Below are 19,075 nucleotides of genomic sequence, written 5' to 3' on the forward strand. Positions count from 1 at the left end.
CAACATAAACTCTTCAACCCCCAACCAGACCAGCCCCTCCCAGAGCTCCCTTTGTCAACAGAACACTTGGTCTTCCAGCTCAGCAGCCTTTAAGGTGACTGGAGCGCTGTGCTATTTATCCACCCATCCGTCAGCTAATTTCTCAGGTGCCTCTCACCTGTCAGCAACTAATAATTTTTTAACCAAGGCTTACATGCAACATAAATGCATTTCTTGAAGACGAAAAACAAAATAACCCCCTTAATTATTAACCACCTTACTGAGTGAGCCACTCAATAAATAAAAGCAGCATTTCTCAGTGGAAAATAAGATCTGTGGACTAATCTTCTTAATGTATGCCTTTTTCTACATCAAAAAAAAATCATTAACTAATTTAATTTTACTTCCCTTTCTTCTTTCTCTTCATAAAATAACTGGCTGTTTCCTTTAAACATACGCTTACAATATACTCTCCAGTAAATGAATAAATACAGCTTGTCCTAGAGAACTGTAGTGTTGGAAGAAAATTAATCCATCAGGTCCTGTTTGACTTTTGTGATGTGACAAGATTTATTACCCGCAATCTATCACAGAGAAGAAAACCCCAGTGCTCTCCATCATCCTGATCTATATTAAACAGTCGTTTGTTGGCAGGTATATTAACACAGCTAGTAATTAGTGCTGTCGAAAAGCTTAAATAATTGCCTGGTGAAGCAAAACTTTGCAAACAGGTTTCATACACTGTAATTTAATGTTCTTAGCAGTGGAACTGTTTTAAAAAACCATCTAATATTCTTCACTTCAAACAGAGAGCTAAGAGTTTAGAGGAGAATGCACATTAATAGTATAATGGAAGTTTGGTCAATCAATATCTTTCAGTGTCAGTTAACCCAAAGCCTTCCTGTCTATATAAGGCTAACTGAATTTCCCTTAACAATTCATCAAACATTTTATAGTTTATTGAATCTTTAATGGAAACTGTTGATATAATTTTTTAACCCCTAGCTTTAAATTACTTTCTAATCCAATCCCCTCACTTTTTTATATGTAGTAACTAAGATTCAGAAAGGTTAAATGATTTTCTCAATATCACATAATCAGTTACCACTGGAACTGAGACCAAAACTTCAGCCTCCTGGTTCCCAGATGAGCATTTGTTGGCCAGATAAGAACAGCCTCCTGATTTCTGTAGCAACTCTTAGCTTTGTGGCTGTATACCTACTAGCAAATCTTAAATACCAAATTCAGTCTCAGTTGATTAATTTTGAAAATATCAGACCTATGCACGTCCTCTTCCGTTGATTACTTTAAGACAATAAATGTATCTGTTGTTTCACCTTTCTTATTAGAGTGTGAAATTAGATAAAATACCTAAGGACCTTCTTAGCTCCCTCTAGTAGCTCATATTAGACGTGCAAAGTTGACTCTTAACGTTACTAACGGAATGGCACCAGAGCATACTACCTATCCTTTTCCTGGTTCTCACCTTGATCAGATCCACACCCCTTGCTGTGCAGAAGCTATTTGGAAATCTCACATAACTTGCGCCCTAAGTTTCTATAGTCAATTTTGTTCCTTTTTTTTAATCAGGGGAACACCAGTGTCCATATTCTCTTTCCTTTACAGCAGCAGAGAAGAGTTTGTGTCTATGCCTCTTTTCAGGGGTGGCGGGAGCAGGCTATGTACAAGCACGAGGCAACTTCAGGACAATGTGTGGTGTCATTATGATGATGCAGTGACTTCAATTTCCCACCGTGAGTAAGATCATCCCATTATTCCCCTATACAGAGGAAGAATAAAACCTTGGAATAGAAGCATTACTCACCCTGCCAGGCCAGTGTTAAAAACCACTTCACCAGCAACAGAGGATGGATGGCCGAAGGAGTAACCTTTCATCTTCGTTCCATCTTCCAGGACAATGTGTGCTGTCTGTGCCTAAAGAAACAGATTCATGAATTTTAGCAGAATACAAAATATGAAACACAACTACTAGAAAAAAATCCAAAAGTATAATACACCAATGTACTAAATAAATGCATATTTGATGAAACCATACTGGATTTGGAGTCGCTCTCCTGTTACTTATCACTTTTCTTCAAATGTATGGCTCTTGTCACTGGCAGGTGTTTTATTGTGTTTTGCTTGAAAGAGGAACTGAAGCATGTCAATACATTGTCTCCTGGTAGAGTTATTGACAATCTGGAAATGTTTCCATTTAGCAGAAATGCTATGCGCCTGTCTTTTCTCTCTTAAAATTCCTTACCTTTGCTCACATATAGCTTTAAGGGAAATTCATGAGTTTGCAAAAACATTGTGAATTGTACCATACAGCTCATCATTACTCTGAGGCTTAGAGCTAGAAGGAATCTTCAAGGTTATCTATCAAATGGCAATCCGCAGAGCTCTTGTGTGTGATAGAGTTGTCTCAGGGGCTGCCCCCTCCCCAAGCCTTCTGATCATAAAGAAATGGAAACTTTATCACTCTATTAATACTGATGCAAAAGCAAGGACTATGGAACATCTGAAAATATATCACATTTCTGCTTTTTAGTAGAGTTAATTATATTCATGTCTGGTTCTCTCTTCAGATTACAAGGCATTCTGAATTTGACTATTTTACTATATGAATCTTCGAACTAGCTTCTATAAAATTTTTGGTTAAGAAAATATTCCAAATTCTTCAAAAAATACTCTAAATTCTATTATTGAAAGAATTTAGGTCTAATTCTCAATTTCCATAAAGTTCAGAGGAGAGAGGAAGGTGATAAACCACACTTTGGGGAACAAAATCTGGACTCTGTGAAAAACCCTATGACAAAATAATTGGGTCACAGTTTTAAACAAACTATAAAGAAAACATCTCTGCAATAATTGAGGAAATTTGAATAATGAATTGATATTTTATTATATTTAGTGTAATATTTTTTAAGATTGATGATGACATTATAGTTATATCTTTTTAAGAATTCTCATTTTTTAAAGAGTTACACTGAAATACTTAAGCATAGAATAATATGATATCTGAGAGCTCTTTCAAAATGAGGTTGGGGGAATGAATAGGGATACAGATGAAACAAATTTGGCTGCACTGAAATTACTGAAGTAAGAAAGATCATTGCACTGTTCTCTCTGCAAAGGTTAAGTGCAGCCATTAAAGACAGAAACATACTAATTCTCTACTTTCCTTTCCTTACATTTTTAGCTCTGGACTCATAATGTCTAATCCTTTGGTATTCTGCCATCCACCTCCAGTCTTACCACACACACACACACACACCAACCTTGGTATACAGCAGGAACACAATACATGATTTGTAGATCTCTGTTTCTATGTTTCTCTAGCTTTATAAAATGAACTCATCTTTTTAAGTGTTAAAATGGTAAAGCCTCATTATTTTTCTATAGTAATCGTCTCTGTAGAAATAGGTCCCTCTTTAAGTTGCAAAGTACACAAGTCCCTTGACATTGGAATGATTGCTCTTCAATGTAGTGTTTGATTATCTTTAAATCAATATGCCATGTGCCTATATATTGTTTATGTGTAGTGTGCATACATATTAACTTTTATTTACACACAAAACTATCTGAGTATTTTCTATTAAAATTGATGTTTACAGTATTCCGCTCAATATCAAGTTTATTTTTTGATTGGAGCTGCAATGCATAGATTTCAATGTATATTTCTGAGAAAGTGCTGTCCTGCACATGTTATGTGTGTTTGTGTGTATGAGTGTGTATGTGAGTGTCCATGGACAGTGTTAGCCAAAAGAATGATGTCCTTCACCTGCTTTTCAAATGATCTTTGAGGTAGTTTTATTTTATCTACAGTTTTGAAACCAGTGTTCAAGATCTCAAGCTTCACACTTTACCTTTAAACAGTCATGGTTTATCTTCTCAGCCACCAAACTAAAAAAGCTTTTGGAATTACTCAGCACAGAGGAAACCACAATAAATAATTAATGTAAACGAGTGATGACAAGATTTCCCTGACAAGAGATTGGCTTAACACACAAGTTCTGAATTCTGCTTATGTATCAGGAAATCACGTTTGCATGTCACTTCTAATAATCCAATATTTTTATTTTATATTTTAATTTGTCAACCAGTCTTTATTTATAATTCAAGACAGAGGTTGATGATTTTAGGAAGTGAGAGTGATTATGTTCAGTGTGTTTCCAAAGATTGTTATAAGCTAATCAAACGTCTATGGTGATGGTTCTTAGTAGGGATGTGTTTCCTGAGAAAATTCCTAGGTATCTCTGACACGTTTCACTAGGTGAAAACCTTTGGTCCAAGTAATAGAAATTCACTGTCAGAAAAATATTTTCTACTAAAAGTATTATTTTCTGTTCTTGGGGAAGTCATGTGTAACCCACATGATTTCACAAATGGAGGGAAGGCAGGAAACATTTTCTTAAATAATATTTAACTTTGATAGAACCTAAAATAACTGTACTTAGTTGGCAAAACTTGGCATGTGGATGACAAATTTCAATTGTCTTCTACGTAACAATTTATCTACCCTACTCTGAGCCATCCCTGTCTAATAGATCACCTCTGTTTATATTTTTCCTTTTGCTTTTCTCTATCCTCTTCTCATCTAAGAATTTCAAATTGTCTGATCTATGGGCTAGATGCCATCTAATTATTTTAAAGAAAGGTAAAAATTAGCATAATCAATCTGACTTTTGTTAGCGTATTCCTACAATTCTATCTGGTATTTTTCTTCCTGTCTCTATGGGACTAGTTTTCTACTTTGCTTTCCATCTTTTAAAGATATATTTGAGGAGACGTTTACTGTTGCCCGAAATAGTCCCTGAGATTGTGTTCAATATGTCTTTTTGCTCCTTTAATTATATTTTTTGTTCCTTTTGGCAGCTTTTATGGATCTTCCAATCCTCTTTTCCACTACACATTATATTGTTACAAGGCTTCTGTTTATTGCCTGTAGTACCCTTTATATTCCACTTAACTACACTGGCCTCCAATGAGTTTAAAATGGTAAGTGCCAATTGACTTATCTATGAATTGATGGAGAGACTGAACAAAGAGCTATTATTTGGAATTCCCCCTTCTAGCTAACAGGTCCCCAAATGCTATTTCATTCCAACGAGTCCAAAAGAAATCACCTTGCTACCATCATAAGATATTTTATTAGCTTCAGTCGTAGTAGAAAGAGATCCGTAGTCTAGGAATTAGACTGTAACATTGTTATAATTTTAGTGCCTACTACCAGAGCACTTTGGTAGTTCGAATGCTGATAGTGCAAAGGAAATCTTAATGAAGAGAAGTCTGTACACTCATAGAATGTCAGGGAAAGTAACCAAAGGCTATATGAGTTCTACAAAATAAATGAACTCTATCATGACGTGGTCCCTAAGTGTTTAATAAAAATGTATATGCCAATGGGACAGTTTAGACCTTCAGGTCACACCATCATTTAGCTCCCACTATGTGCGAAGTACTCTGCTAGGCTCCAGAGATACATCGATAAATGTCCCCAGTCCCCACCAACCCCCGCCATATAGTAAAAGGACCAGATATGTGCATGGATGATAAAATAAAGGAAAGTTCAAGAAGAGTATCTCTTAAACACCTGAAGATGCAAAGATACATAAAACATCTTTTCCTTTCAGAGGTTTCTCTTTCATAAAATAATTCACCTTTTCCTTCCCCTTCATGCTCTAAGTAATAAAAATTAAAATTTTAAAAAGGAAATTTGTCAAATTTTGAATTTAAACTCTAAAGTTGAACAATTCCTTCAAGTCTTTACTCTAATGTCATCCATCTTCTTGGCAAGACCTATTTAGAATTACAACATGCCCCCAGCACCCTGTCTCCTTAGTCTACTCTTCTTCACAGCTCTCCTTGTCTTCTAACACATCATCCAGTGTCGTGTAAAACAGCTGCCTTATCCCACTAGGAAGTGAACTTCACATGGGCGGAGTGCTGGGTCTGCTTTGTTCACTGACGTGCCTGCCTCCAGGGCATCAGTGCCTAGTACAGAGTAGACAATCGATTAATTTTTGTTGGATGAATAAAGCATCATTAAGTGACAATCTAAAGAAAATACCATTTAAAAAATACTAAAAAGTGTAATTATATAGTTAGTTTTAATTTTCTTCTAGTTATAAATTTTTAGAGACGAGTGTCTGTTTTGAGTTGCCTTTCTGCTGTTGAAGTAACAGTGCCTTTCTACAATATCTTCAGTGTAGTCAGTGTGGAGATATTATAGTGGGAAGAAGATGTGCATGATATTGAGGGAGAAAGGGCAAAGAAGGGAAAGGTCAGTGGATGGTTATGCCAGAATACGCATGTTGCGTCTGCTGCATGTGAGTGTTCAAATACATCTTACGCAGACTTAAGACAAATATCATGGTAATTCAAAACAAAAGGATCATTTATATCAATTTACTAGGGATTTCACATAAAAGAGGCTGACAGTGCTTAAATTACATAACAAACTGTTTCAGACTCTAATTCACTTTGAAAATACAGAAAAAATGAGAAAGCTCTCCTTACTCAATGCATTCTAAAATATAGGAGTATAGAAAGAAAATCCTGTATTCTTCTACTTAGTTTTAGAATAGATTATACAAATAAACCTTGCAGAAAAATTATTTTACACTTCTCACACTCTCACATATTTTTGCTATAGCAAATTCAAGTGAAAGGTCTAAGTCAAATTCAAAGAGACCAAAGGTTATTTTGAACACTGAAAGCTATTAACTTTTTAATCACCAAAATGAGTTGAATAAACACGTACTGTAATTCACCTTGCTCAGTGTGAAATGTGGATCTACTAGCTGCTGCCTGTCTCCAGGTGGATCACTACAGAGCAATACAAGCAAGCAACAAATTCTAAGGTGAGTTTAATCTGACTCCCTCTTGGTGGAATTGAGAAGGACTTCGATTTGTTCTCACTAGGCGTGGAAAACAGCTGTTCTCTTTCTAAAATACAAATACTTATCTAAGTATTATTTGCAAATGACCGCTTTGGTTTATTTTTCTTTCTTCCTTTTACTTTTTTCCCTTGATCTGGTATAAGTAGTATCAATCCTTTTATTATGTCCTTACAGCTCTTCATTTTACTTTCTCCCCTCTGGGTCTCTTACTAACATCCCAATAACTTTTCTTAGTAAAACCTTCATGTAAATTAAATTCTGCATGTGACAGGATCCATTTAGAAGCTGAATTTTAATTGGGTACTCATTTCCATTATAGTCTAATTCTTCATCACCATTTAAGTGCATATGAAATTATAAGAATATTCTTCAACTCTCAAGATCATAGCCAATTAAAAAATTAACTTTTAATTCATTATCTAATTTTAGATCTAAGTGCCTCAAAGTCAAAGGACTCGTTAGATGTTGATGTTGTGACCTTTTATTCATATTGACTCAACCAAACTGACAACAAAATGCTGAAATATAACAAAGAAACTTCAGGTTTATATCTGTACTAATCTTCTATTTAGAAGTAAAGACATATTTAAACTGCTTTCATTAATCAAATCAGTCCTTTTCTCCACTCAGTGTTATTTATCAACCCAAATATACATAGTCCACTAAAGATAATAAAAGCCTTACCACAAGGAGCAGCAGAAACATTAAGCTTCTATCCAGAAATCTCATTTCAATAAGGTCAAGCGCATTGGGGTTGGCAAATGCTTATATCACAGGTTTTTAAAGATAAAAATAACTATTCATACATATATAGGGAATATGTTACTATTCCCTAAATAAATATTGCCCAAATTTGCTTATATACTCATGATCTAAATTGCAAACCAATTCAGAAAAAAACATTTTCATATAAGAGTATAATTTTCCATCTAACCAAGGGAGGAATTATTTTTAAATATACAGAGGGCAGACTTCTCGAGAAAAGCAGTGAGAAGAGCAGATGATTTAGGGAAAAAACTTCATAGACTATACCAATCACTTCCTCCACCCTGGCTCATTCTTCCCATCTATACATAGCTGTATCCACTGGGAACTGTTTGAAATTGTGCTCTGTGGAAGGGAAAAGATGAGGCATAGATGAGGCTGGGCTAGAGAGAGCAATTTTGCTCCTCTCTTCCACCTTTCATCACCTGGCTTTTCTTTCCCTTTCATACCCTGCCTGCTGAAATACGGATTTCACTTATTTTTTGGTTTGTTTCTTTGTTTGCTTAGTTTGTGTTTGGGTTGTACACTCTTGATCAACTGTTGTGTATTAAAGGTCAGTTCGCCAATGTCTTTGGAGACTTTGTCAGAAAAACAAACCTTGAAGACCACTAGGCATAATGACTCACGTATGCCCAGGTCCTTACCCTTCCATCATACCCTCTCTTCTAGAAACTCAAGCTGGTCATCTTTGTACATTAACTAGATAGGCATTGAAGGACTTATCACTTCTAAAGTTAGGTTAGGTAAAGATTGGCACTGATAATTTACTTCCCTATATCCAAGTATATGATGTGACAATAAGATTATAGTCAACACCAGACAGCATCAAGGACAGAGGCCCTACCTTCTCTGTCGAACACAGGATCACCAGCACATAGCACAGCGTCTGGTACCTCGTGGGCGGTTGCGGAAACCATTTTGCACCTCTCTGAATTCATACCGTGGCCCACAAAGTTAACCTTCAGGGGCTCTGGAAAGATCATTTAACCTTGGGTCCACAAAAGAGAGGTAACTAACAGATGTGACTGGTGACTTTGGGAAATGGAATTGAACAAGATTGTCTCAACTCTTCTTAACTCTCTTTCCAAAGAAACCTGTTCTCAGTTGCACATCAAAGTGGGAAGTCTGCAGCTTGGGAGCAAATGCATTTGACTCAGAGAATGGAGTTCTAAGAAGCCCATTTGGTTACAGATCTAGGCCCTGTTTTCCAAATAGCTTGAACGGTAGTAAAGCTGATATTCAGATTTCTCTCTATTTGAATACTATGTCTTGTTTCTCAACTCATTCTAAATTTAGAGGTTGAGGAGGGGGTGTGATTGATTATCACTCTTAAAATCCTACCAGTAGTAGAAAGAGAGCAAATACTGATTGGTTGAATGAATGGATGAATGAATGAATGAATGGCTATTAGGTGGCAAAGATGCTGCATAATTCTTCTTTTGTTTCTCTGAGACACAGCTGGCTTGCAAATTACACTCCTGCTTTGGTCCAGTTGTATTTTAACTATTCCTCTTAGGCTTTGTTCACAAATGTGAGGAGCAATGGGCAATTTATAGCTGTATTTAATTCCATGTGATTTATTTTCTGGGAAACTAGTTAAGGAAATAAAGAACACCTGGTTCAACAGTAGGCTCTCTTCCACATTCCACCAAATAGAGATGTGAGTGAGCACAGCAATTCCTTTTTTAAAGCCATTACATCGTCATTAAGCTTTGTTCACACTTCAGTCAAATTACTTTAGTCAGATAATCTACTATTTAGCAGAGCACTGTTAAATTATTAAATGATGAATTCAGTGAAAGAGGAAAAGTCACAACAGAAAAAATAAAAGCATATATACTCTCTTATCCTATATGCTTCTTCCTCATTTCTTTTAATACTGAAAACATTAAGCATTTATTTTTTTCACTTCATACTTAATATAATATTTACTTTTCACCACATTTTAAAAATAATTTAATCATTTTATTTCTGATTGAACTCTTTTTCTAAAACACAGATTTTCAATTCAATATTTTTCTAGTAGTGGTTAGTCTTACAAATCTTTCAAATCCAAACATATTAATTCTAATAGTAAGATACTAGTTTCAGTTTCTCTCCCTTTGGCATCTTTTCCTAACATCTCTTGGGAGTAAAATTTTCAAATCACATCTAGGCCTACAGGCTAGGTAATAAAGTTACTTAGATAATTATTAATCTAATTAAAAATAATTGCAATGGTGATGGGAATGCAAAATGATAAAAAGCACTATGGAAAACAGTATGTAGATTTCTCAAAAAATTTAAAATTGGAACTACTATTTGATCCAGCAATCTTACCTCTGGATATTTATCCAAAGAATTGAAATCAGGATCTCAAATAGATATTAGCACTCCAATGTTCATCACAGAAATATTCACAAAATAGCCAAAATATGAAAACAACCTAAATGTCTATCAGTGGATGAATAGATAGAGAAAATTTGGCATATACATGCCATAGAATATTACTCAGCCTTAAAAAAGGAAGGAAACCCTGCCATATATGACAACATAAATGAACCTTGAGGACATTATGCTAAGTGAAATAAGCCAGTCACAAAAGGACAAATACTGCATTATTTCATCTACATGAGGTATCTAAAATAGTCAAACCTGTAGAATCAGAGAGAATTGTAGTTGCCAGGGACTAGGAGTAGGGGGTAATGAGGAGCTGCTAATCAATGGACACAAAATTTCAGTTGTTCAGGATAAGTAAGTTCTAGTGATTTGCTGTACCACATTGTCCCTGTAGTTAACATGACTGTATTGTACACTTAAGAACTTGTTAAGAGGGTAGACTGCATGTTAAGTGCTCTTACCACAATAAAATAAAATTCTATTATCTTATGTCGATAGAAATCTAGTCTTCCATCATTGGGCAAAATAAATAAAGCTGTATTCAGCATATATAACCCAACCATTCCCTTTTCTCCCTTTACTTTTCATCTAAAATGCTCATCATATGCTAGTAGAGAATTTGTTTGTTTGAAACAGTCTCATACTTATAATATTCCATTTCTATACTAAATTCCCAAACAGCTTACAACTAATAATTCGTCCATATTTATCACCACCTAACAAAACTGAGGCTGCTATATTCCTATCGTTATTGTTGCTGAGGTTTACATATAATGCTGACACATGCTTGGCACTCAATAAATATTTATATAATTAATTTTGAGAAGAGTAAAGATAGCATGTATATTTCTGTTTTTTCTCTAGTTTGACTTCATATGTTAAAGCACCTGCCATTTTGTTTTATTTTATTTTTGAATTCTGGAATAACCCTAATATTTGGGGGGAAAAAAGCATTAACATTTCTTAAGCATGCCTTATAGAAGTAGACTGACCTGTGACTGTCCTATTTCTACCCTTTGGCATTGCTTTAATGAGACCCTTTAAGACAAAAACCAAATTGCATGCCATTGCCTATGCTTATGAAAGTCTACATGCAGTTGCACAAATAAATTGTGTATATAGATTTAAGTGACAAATTTCTACTGTTCTGAGAACAATATCTTATTTTAGAAGGAATTAGGAAGTTATGTTGGAAAAATATGCCTTGGGAGCAGATTGCTCTCACTGAAAACTCTACCTTGGCTCCTTCCCTAAAACATCATCAATAATAGCTAGCATGAATGTGCTAGGCACTGTCTCTCAAGCTAATGAGGGACTTTCTCCTCTAATCCTCACAAAACAAAACAAAACACTGAATTAGGTAAAATTAAGCCCTCCATTTTGGAGTGAAGCTAACAGAGGCTTAGCGTAGTCAAGATCATCCCACTAGTAAATGGAGAAGTAGCTGTTTATGAATCTAATCAATGGGACTGGAACCCACAACCCTCCACCACGCTAGTACAGCCCTCCCTTGGAGCTGCTGTGTAGAACACTGCAGCCTAAACTGAGTTATATACTACCCCTTTTCTTTTTCTAAGCTTACTTCTATTTCTGCTTTCCAGTTGTTTTTGTTTTTTTTTTTTTTGAATGGGGATAATTCAGTCACAAACTGTGCTTAAATTTACATGTAAGAACTTTAATTCAAAACTACTACCAGGTAAGCTGCAACATGCCCAGGTCAACCAAGAATTACCTATCTGTAAATCTGTAAATTGTCAGAGCAAAATATCAAGTCATTAATTACAACCTATACTCTAAAGAGAACCAGCAGATTTTGAGAACTCTCCACACTGGTTCCAGGCCCTTGAGTTCTCAAGCTTTCAAGACTGTTAGGACCAAAGTTGCTATAGACATGGAGATGGTCTTCTCAGTTCCCCTCCAGGAAGGACTGCACCCTGCTGCAAGGAGTGAGGTCAGTAGACAGTCACAAGCTATCAATTCCTTCAGAGTCTACCTCGGCTGCAGAGAACTGCCCGGCCCTCCCTGGAGTAGCCCACACCCACACCAGGTGGCTGCTTCGGGCTGGGATGTAAAGATTTGGGCCCAACACTCTGATGTACAGGAGCTTTCTATCAGGTTGACCGAAGCTTTGTCAAACATGCATCACAATTTACTTCATCTCTGCCTAATCCTGTTTCCTGAACTTTCCCTCCACTGAAGTTATCTCTAATAAATATCCGACTCCCTAAACACCATCTCAGTGTCCACGTTTAGAGAACTCAACTCAAGACAGACACATAAACCAAGTAAGTCTGGATAAGAATCCAAAGGCTTTGGAGAGCCTCAAGAAAGGAAGTTTTGCTATTGATGGGGATTCTAACTCGGAAACTACTAGATGCATGTAGAACACTGCAGAACATGTGGATGGTTTCCTTTCTTCATGTATTTCTATAACATAAGAATTATTCTAAACTTTGAATGAATTTAGCACAGCACATAAATGTTAGCCAAGGTCCTCAGTCAAAGCTAATGGTACCCCAAGTTGTTAAATGTTCAAGAGTAGACATCCACCTTGTGGGGATGCACTAAGCGCAAGTTCCGTTTGCAATTACTTAAATAAAATTCACACACACAAACACAAAGATTTCTCTATACCTTCTAAAAGCCTCTTGATTGACCTTGAAGCAATGTTTAAATTGTATCTGCAAGTGCTGACATTTTCTGTACCTCTTCAGAATTATATTTTTCTCCTATTCATGTAGTTATGTTTGCAAAACATACAAACCAGCCTCCACTTCTCCTCCAAATAACAACAACAAAAAAAACCAAACAAGAAAAGAGGCCTAGGATTTATAAACAATTTGGATAGCAAGGAAAATATATTAAAACTAGTTTATACTCATAGTTTGACTTCTTTTAGCCTCGAGCATACAAACATTGTGGATCTGGGAGGCAATCAGGTTATAAAATAAGTAGTCAAAAATTGCATTTCTTAATGACTTTATCTGAGTTTGAAGATTAAAGTTTGAAATTAGTAACCTCTATGTCCCAGCAATCTTTTATCTGCAAATTTATAGGAGGAACATGATAGGACTGTAGACTTTTTCCACACATAATATTTAAATGGGCTAAAACTGAATTTTCTTGTGTCTATGTATTTACTCTACGTTTAATCTTTTCTTTTACAATTTTATTTTTCTCTAAATTGAGCTGAATTACATAAATATCTATATGGTCCCTATTCTTGTATTACTTAAAAATTAGGAATTTTTAAACAAACTGGGCAAGCTTTGGATACTGCACTTTCTCGTGTTTGTAAAGCCTTGGGATTCTTTCACAAATTCTAAGAAATTTTTGATGAAAATGCATTTTTTGTAAGGAAGATTGCATTTAAGTAGAAATTTCAATAAATTCTCTATTTATTTGTTGGTCTATCAGCTGCAGATGTTGCTACTGCTGTTTACCATATAACAAAATCTTTTATTTTTTAATGACGTTACAAAAATATGATACTCCAAGTAGATCTGAAATCTTTCCTAAACATATCTCTTCAGGGTTTTTAATTTTTCCTTAAAATTGAAATTCATTGTAAACCAACATTTACAGGTCTATTTTCATTTCATAAGATGATCAATTAGCTTTATGGGAAGACACATAAATGACCAGAATTTTACACTCTAATACTCTCAATTTGAGATCAAGTTTTAAAAGGTAGCTGTTTCAAACCATTTTCCAGGATAAGAACAATGCAACAACGATTAATGGGAGTCACACAGCTAAACTCCCCTTCAAAAACTGAAAATGTGTCCCTGGTGCTATGCTCAGCTGATTTAGAAGGCTTAGTCTTAAGAAGTAACAGTCAAATACGAACAGAATTTATAATTTAAACTATAAAAGTTTTGAAACAGAGAAGTGTTTATTACTGTTGTTGGGTTTTCCTTTGCATAATAACAGAGTTATCTTACTAAAACTCATCTACCTGTTCTCTTATCGTTCCACATCCCAGCATCATTCTGGACTAACTTTGAGAATACTGATCCCTTACTTTGAACCAGTTTTCTTTGGATTCTTTTGTTCAAATAAGCCAAAAGAAGAATTTCCTGCCACCAAAAATTGCTTATGGTGAACACCCACCAGATTAGATTTTTGTATATGTGGAGCTTACAGGACTATATGAGAAAAAAAACTGAAAATTGAAAAACAGCATGTTTTGTTACAAACACATGACAATATTTTGGTTGAAATGGAAGAAATATGGCATAACGGCACTGCCCTAAAATATTATATTCATAGAATTACTAACAGCCATAGAAAGCAGGAATCCTCACTGATTCTTTGATTTAAACAACCTGTTTTCAAAATGGAATCAAAAAGTGCAGAAAAGGAAAGGAAAGGAAAAGAAAAGAAAAATCTAACTTATTTTGTGTTAAGATAAAGTACAGTACATAAATGGACTCAAGTAAGAAATAAAATCACACCAGGAGAAACTATTTAGAGCATTCGAGAGCCAGTTTAAACAACAACTATGGCTTCAGATACACATAAGCACACAAACAAAATGCCAAATTAAAAAGATCCATATGATGTTCGAGGCATAATTAAAATCCTACCCACATTTGCTACATGCATATTCACTTTGTGTGCAGAAACAGATATCCACGTGTCCTTGTGTTCGCTACAGCACTTACACAGCTGTGAAATGGGAAGAACAGCATTGTTTCTTCCCCCAGGTGTGAGAATTCACCAGCAAAATGTTCTGGATGCAAAGCCTCAAGCTAATTTAGCAGTAAGTTCCGTAAAAGATTTGAATATAAAACATTATAGCTACGATAATCCCCTTAAACTAGTAGTGGAAATGAAAATTATTTACTTTGGGAATCTGACTTTATTGCTGTTAAATCATTTGTCTACGTAAATTATTTGCGTATCAGAAAAAGAAGAAGCCTCATGTGTCTATCTGCATTTTCACCAAGGCCTAAGGCTATATAATATATGTGATTTCTTGTTTACCTGAGGTTTCCTTGCTATTAGTTCATGTCAGTACTCATCCTCTTAAGAAACAAAATAAACCTGAACCGAGCTTTAGAAGGCAGGACACTTAAAGCCAGAATTTATTTTTGTTTATTATTATATAGATAACATGGTAAAAAGTTAAAATCTTGAAGTGCTCTTTATTGGTAAATGAAATCTTATTTTTCATTCTTGGAGTTAATACTTTCAAAATGTGGATACTTAAAATTCAGAAGTACAGCACAATTTGTTATGCCTATAATATTTAATGAGACTTCTCTGAAGTTACAATGCCTAACACTTCAGGATTTCAAAGTACTGTAACAGCAGTAATCAATTAAGCCTTACAACATCTTAACTTAATAGCCTTGCAACATCCTAAGTTCAGATTAAGTCATCTGCCTTTGGTTAAACATAAGCCAGTGTTGGAGGAAAAAAAATTACAAGGTTAATTTACTTAAATACTTCTACATTCTAGACTTTATTTTAAAAATGAGCCAAATTCACTAAATTTGAGTCAGATTATTTAATTTTTATTCTAGCTTTGTTTCTTATTATAAATAAAATATAGTTTCAGAAAAATTCCACCCCAAGATATACTTCTGAAGTGTAGGTTTATTAACAAGTACTTACTGGGCATATGCTATGAGGTAAATTGTCCTGAATCTAGGAGAGATCTTTAATATTATAAGCTAAATTTTTACTTTATGGTTATACATTTTTATGTTCTTATATTTAGTTTTACATCATAGAAAAAAATTATTTAGTAAAATTCTTAGTGATACAACTCTATTGATTCATTTGTAAGAACCTCATGTTAGCCAATGACCTCCCTATGAAATTTAAAAGATCAATATTTACTAAGTTGAAAAAAAGGAAAGAATAGAGGAGCTTTGAAAATATTTTCATGACTTGAATTCATTTAGAGCAGATGAAGATTCCTAGGACCCTGGAGCGGTCCAACACCAAGTCAGAGCCTGGCCCATGTAGCTTTCTTCAGTCCTCAGTCATTGTAAAGACCCTAGGAAATACTGGTCACATCAAGGGCATTTAGTCTTGCATAGCAAATTCTTGAAGCCGTGAAGTGAGCTCTGGTATGACCATTGCCCAAGAGATACTAGAAACTCTCTACTACACCCTCCAACCTTTGGTACAAGTCGGGAATATGAAGAAAGTCTAGTGAAGATGTAAGAGCAGAAAAATGTTCCCTGTTTCCACAGCAGTAGGATCTAAATTTACCTTTAAACTCTAAGTCCAGCTAAGCAGTGTCAAATAGAAACACAAGCCGCCATCAGCAGAAGAGGAATGCACGAGACCAAGACCAGTACCAGTTCCTTTGGCATTTCCCAGCCAGAATTCTTAGCTTCCGACCCAGGGCTGGGACTAGGGTGAAGTGAGTGAGCTGCCCCGGGCACAGCATCAAAAGAAGCACACCAGGGCCTGGTAGTGAGAGCCTCCTTCCATGTTGTATCCTAGGTGTCTCACTCCCCTACCCTAGTCTAGGTCCTGTTCAACTGCAGCTTTTTCAAGCGTTTTATGACAAGAAGCTCAAAACGTCAAGACATTGTTGGTGACAAACATACAAGTCTATACTTTTAAAAAAGGGGGTTATAAAAGGTAGAGTACATAAACAAAAGTGCTCAAGAGAGAGACCACCTCCCAGTTAATGAAATATCGTCAACCAAAAATACGTAAAGTTGTTAATAATCCAAACTGATTCTGCAACAGCTCATTGAGGATTGGAACACAATTTATCATTTCAAAGATCTGGATTATCATGGATGAAACCCAGCTCTGAAATGCATCTATATGTAGTAAAACTCTAATACAATACTTACCCTTGAGAATGTGTAATAAACCTATCCCTGCCCCACCTTTAATATGTACAAAGAGGTTTCAACATAATAGTGAATTCTATGTCCTGTGAATGTCTTTAAAGCTACTACAATATAACTAATGATTCTAATTGTGGGAGTTTTTGAAGCTGCTAATTTCTAATCAAATGACAATAGTCCTCAAGGCTGAGCTAATAGCTACTTCCATGTTGGAATCAGAATACAATACCTCACAAAATGAAAGCCCTTCAAAGGGAGTAATGATTCCTGGGGCTTATCGCATCTGAAGTACCAGAGAGAAGGACACTTGGACTGTTAGGTTCCTGGCTTAATTGTAACACAGGTCACCATCTTTCAAAATAAATGGATTAATGTTAGAAGCAGTACTTATTGAATCCTTTTCTATTCGTAGGGAACTTAACCTTTTCAACTTAATACCTTTGATTTCTAAATTCATTTGCAAGTAAAAATAAAACTATATAGTCTTGGTGACTTTCCAAGACTTGTGCACTCAAGAATTTTTTTTTAATTTGTAAGTTTCCTGCAGTCAGAGACTATCCACTTATTCATTTATTTCCACTTATTATTCTCCCTATACACTCCCAGGATAGAAGTTTCATGTTTATTTGTTAGATAGATAGATACATACATACATACATACATACATACATACACAGATATACAGATACATAGATACATAGATATATATATAAGGATGTATATTCTGACTTTTGGAAGTGAATTCATAATGTAAAAAAAAAAACCAAAAAGATGCTTTGCAACATAGTCCTTGAGTCTAATTCATTATCAGCAATATCTTCCTAGAGATAGATTTGATATTAAAGCAAAGGTTAAAAAATCATCATTATAAATATTTGAGAATTTTTATCAGATATCTTGTCATTGTAATAATTTGTAGTCCATGAAAGCATGAAGAGACTCTGATCTCTCTATTAAGTCCTTCTACTAAAATGTATAGAAGAGAATGTTTTTCAAGCACCCAGTTTTTGCTTTTAAAGTATTTTAGAGATTTTTAAGCACTTATCATGTATGATGGTCACACAATTCTTGGCATAAATCAACAATTGTTTTCATGCTACAGATGATAAAATTTAGATTCAAAGAGAATATGTGACTTGGCCAAGTTTAGAGCACTGACAAATGTGTAAGAGAGGTTAGAATCTAGCTCTTTTTATTCCTGTACAGTGTGTTTTCCACTGCACAACTATAGCTGGCTGAATGTAGTAATGAGCATTGAACATTTTCAGTACTAATAAAAAAAGATTACGGTCTCTAAAACTTTCATAGTTTATGAGGGTTGATTATACCCTTGATATCAAATTCCTTTAACATGTAAAGTACCTTGAAATTCTTTCTCTTCCTTACAAGTTAAATACGGCTGTGTCTATTGGCAAGGTACAGTCTATATAAATATTAGCTACAAACAAATACCTAAGGAAGGGCCACATAAGAGTTCAAGTGCGTCACTGCTGTCGTCAAACCCACTCTCTTTGTCCATTGCCAAGGGGAGAAGAAAGTGACCTCCAATTACATTGAAAAGTCAACCAATCTGCAGTGCAATGCTTACAGATCCAAATACAGGTAACTTCCGTGATCCATTTACTATCTATAACTGGCTATAATACTAATAACCTTTAGTGACTGTTCTCACTGCCCTTCGCTGATCATATGTATCTATATCTTCATGATTGTAACTATCTTTAAAATAGGGTGCCCTTATAAAAAAAAGTAAGTTTAAATATATCTTTCTAAGAGAGTTGAGTTTTAAAAGTGAAGGCATGGTATGGAGATTTCTTTAAAAACTAAAAATAGAGTTATCATGTGATGCAGCAATCCTGCTCCTGAGCATATATCCAGAAAAGACGAAAAATCTAATTAGAAAAGATACATGCACCCCGATGTTCATAGCAGCACAATTAACAATAGCCAAGATATGGAAACAGCCTAAATGTCCATCGACAGACAGATTTCTTTACCCAGATGACTGGATAAAATGTGATATACAGAGATAATGGAATACTACTTATCCATAAAAAAGAATAAAATAAAGCCATTTGCAGCAACATGGATGACCTAGAGATCATCATACTAAGTGAAATAAGTCAGAGGAAGGCAAATGTCATATGATATCACTTATATGTAGAATCTAAAAAATGAGACAAAGGAACTTATTACAAAACAGAAACAGACTCACAGACATAG

At 35.0% G+C, this 19,075-nt stretch overlaps 1 protein-coding gene across 2 annotated transcripts in view; it reads right to left on the minus strand.

Moving 5' to 3' along the window:
* Nucleotides 1-19,075, minus strand: part of CPS1 (carbamoyl-phosphate synthase 1) — a 164,691-nt gene that overhangs the window by 94,943 nt on the left and 50,673 nt on the right. For both annotated transcript variants that reach the window (XM_072961338.1, XM_006205255.4), the window contains exon 4: nucleotides 1,805-1,914. In XM_072961338.1, the coding sequence (XP_072817439.1) occupies nucleotides 1,805-1,914 (110 nt within the window). The remainder of the gene's footprint in view (nucleotides 1-1,804; nucleotides 1,915-19,075) is intronic.

Source organism: Vicugna pacos, chromosome 5 (genome assembly GCF_048564905.1).
Source record: "Vicugna pacos chromosome 5, VicPac4, whole genome shotgun sequence".
In the NCBI taxonomy this organism is placed as follows: domain Eukaryota; kingdom Metazoa; phylum Chordata; class Mammalia; order Artiodactyla; family Camelidae; genus Vicugna; species Vicugna pacos.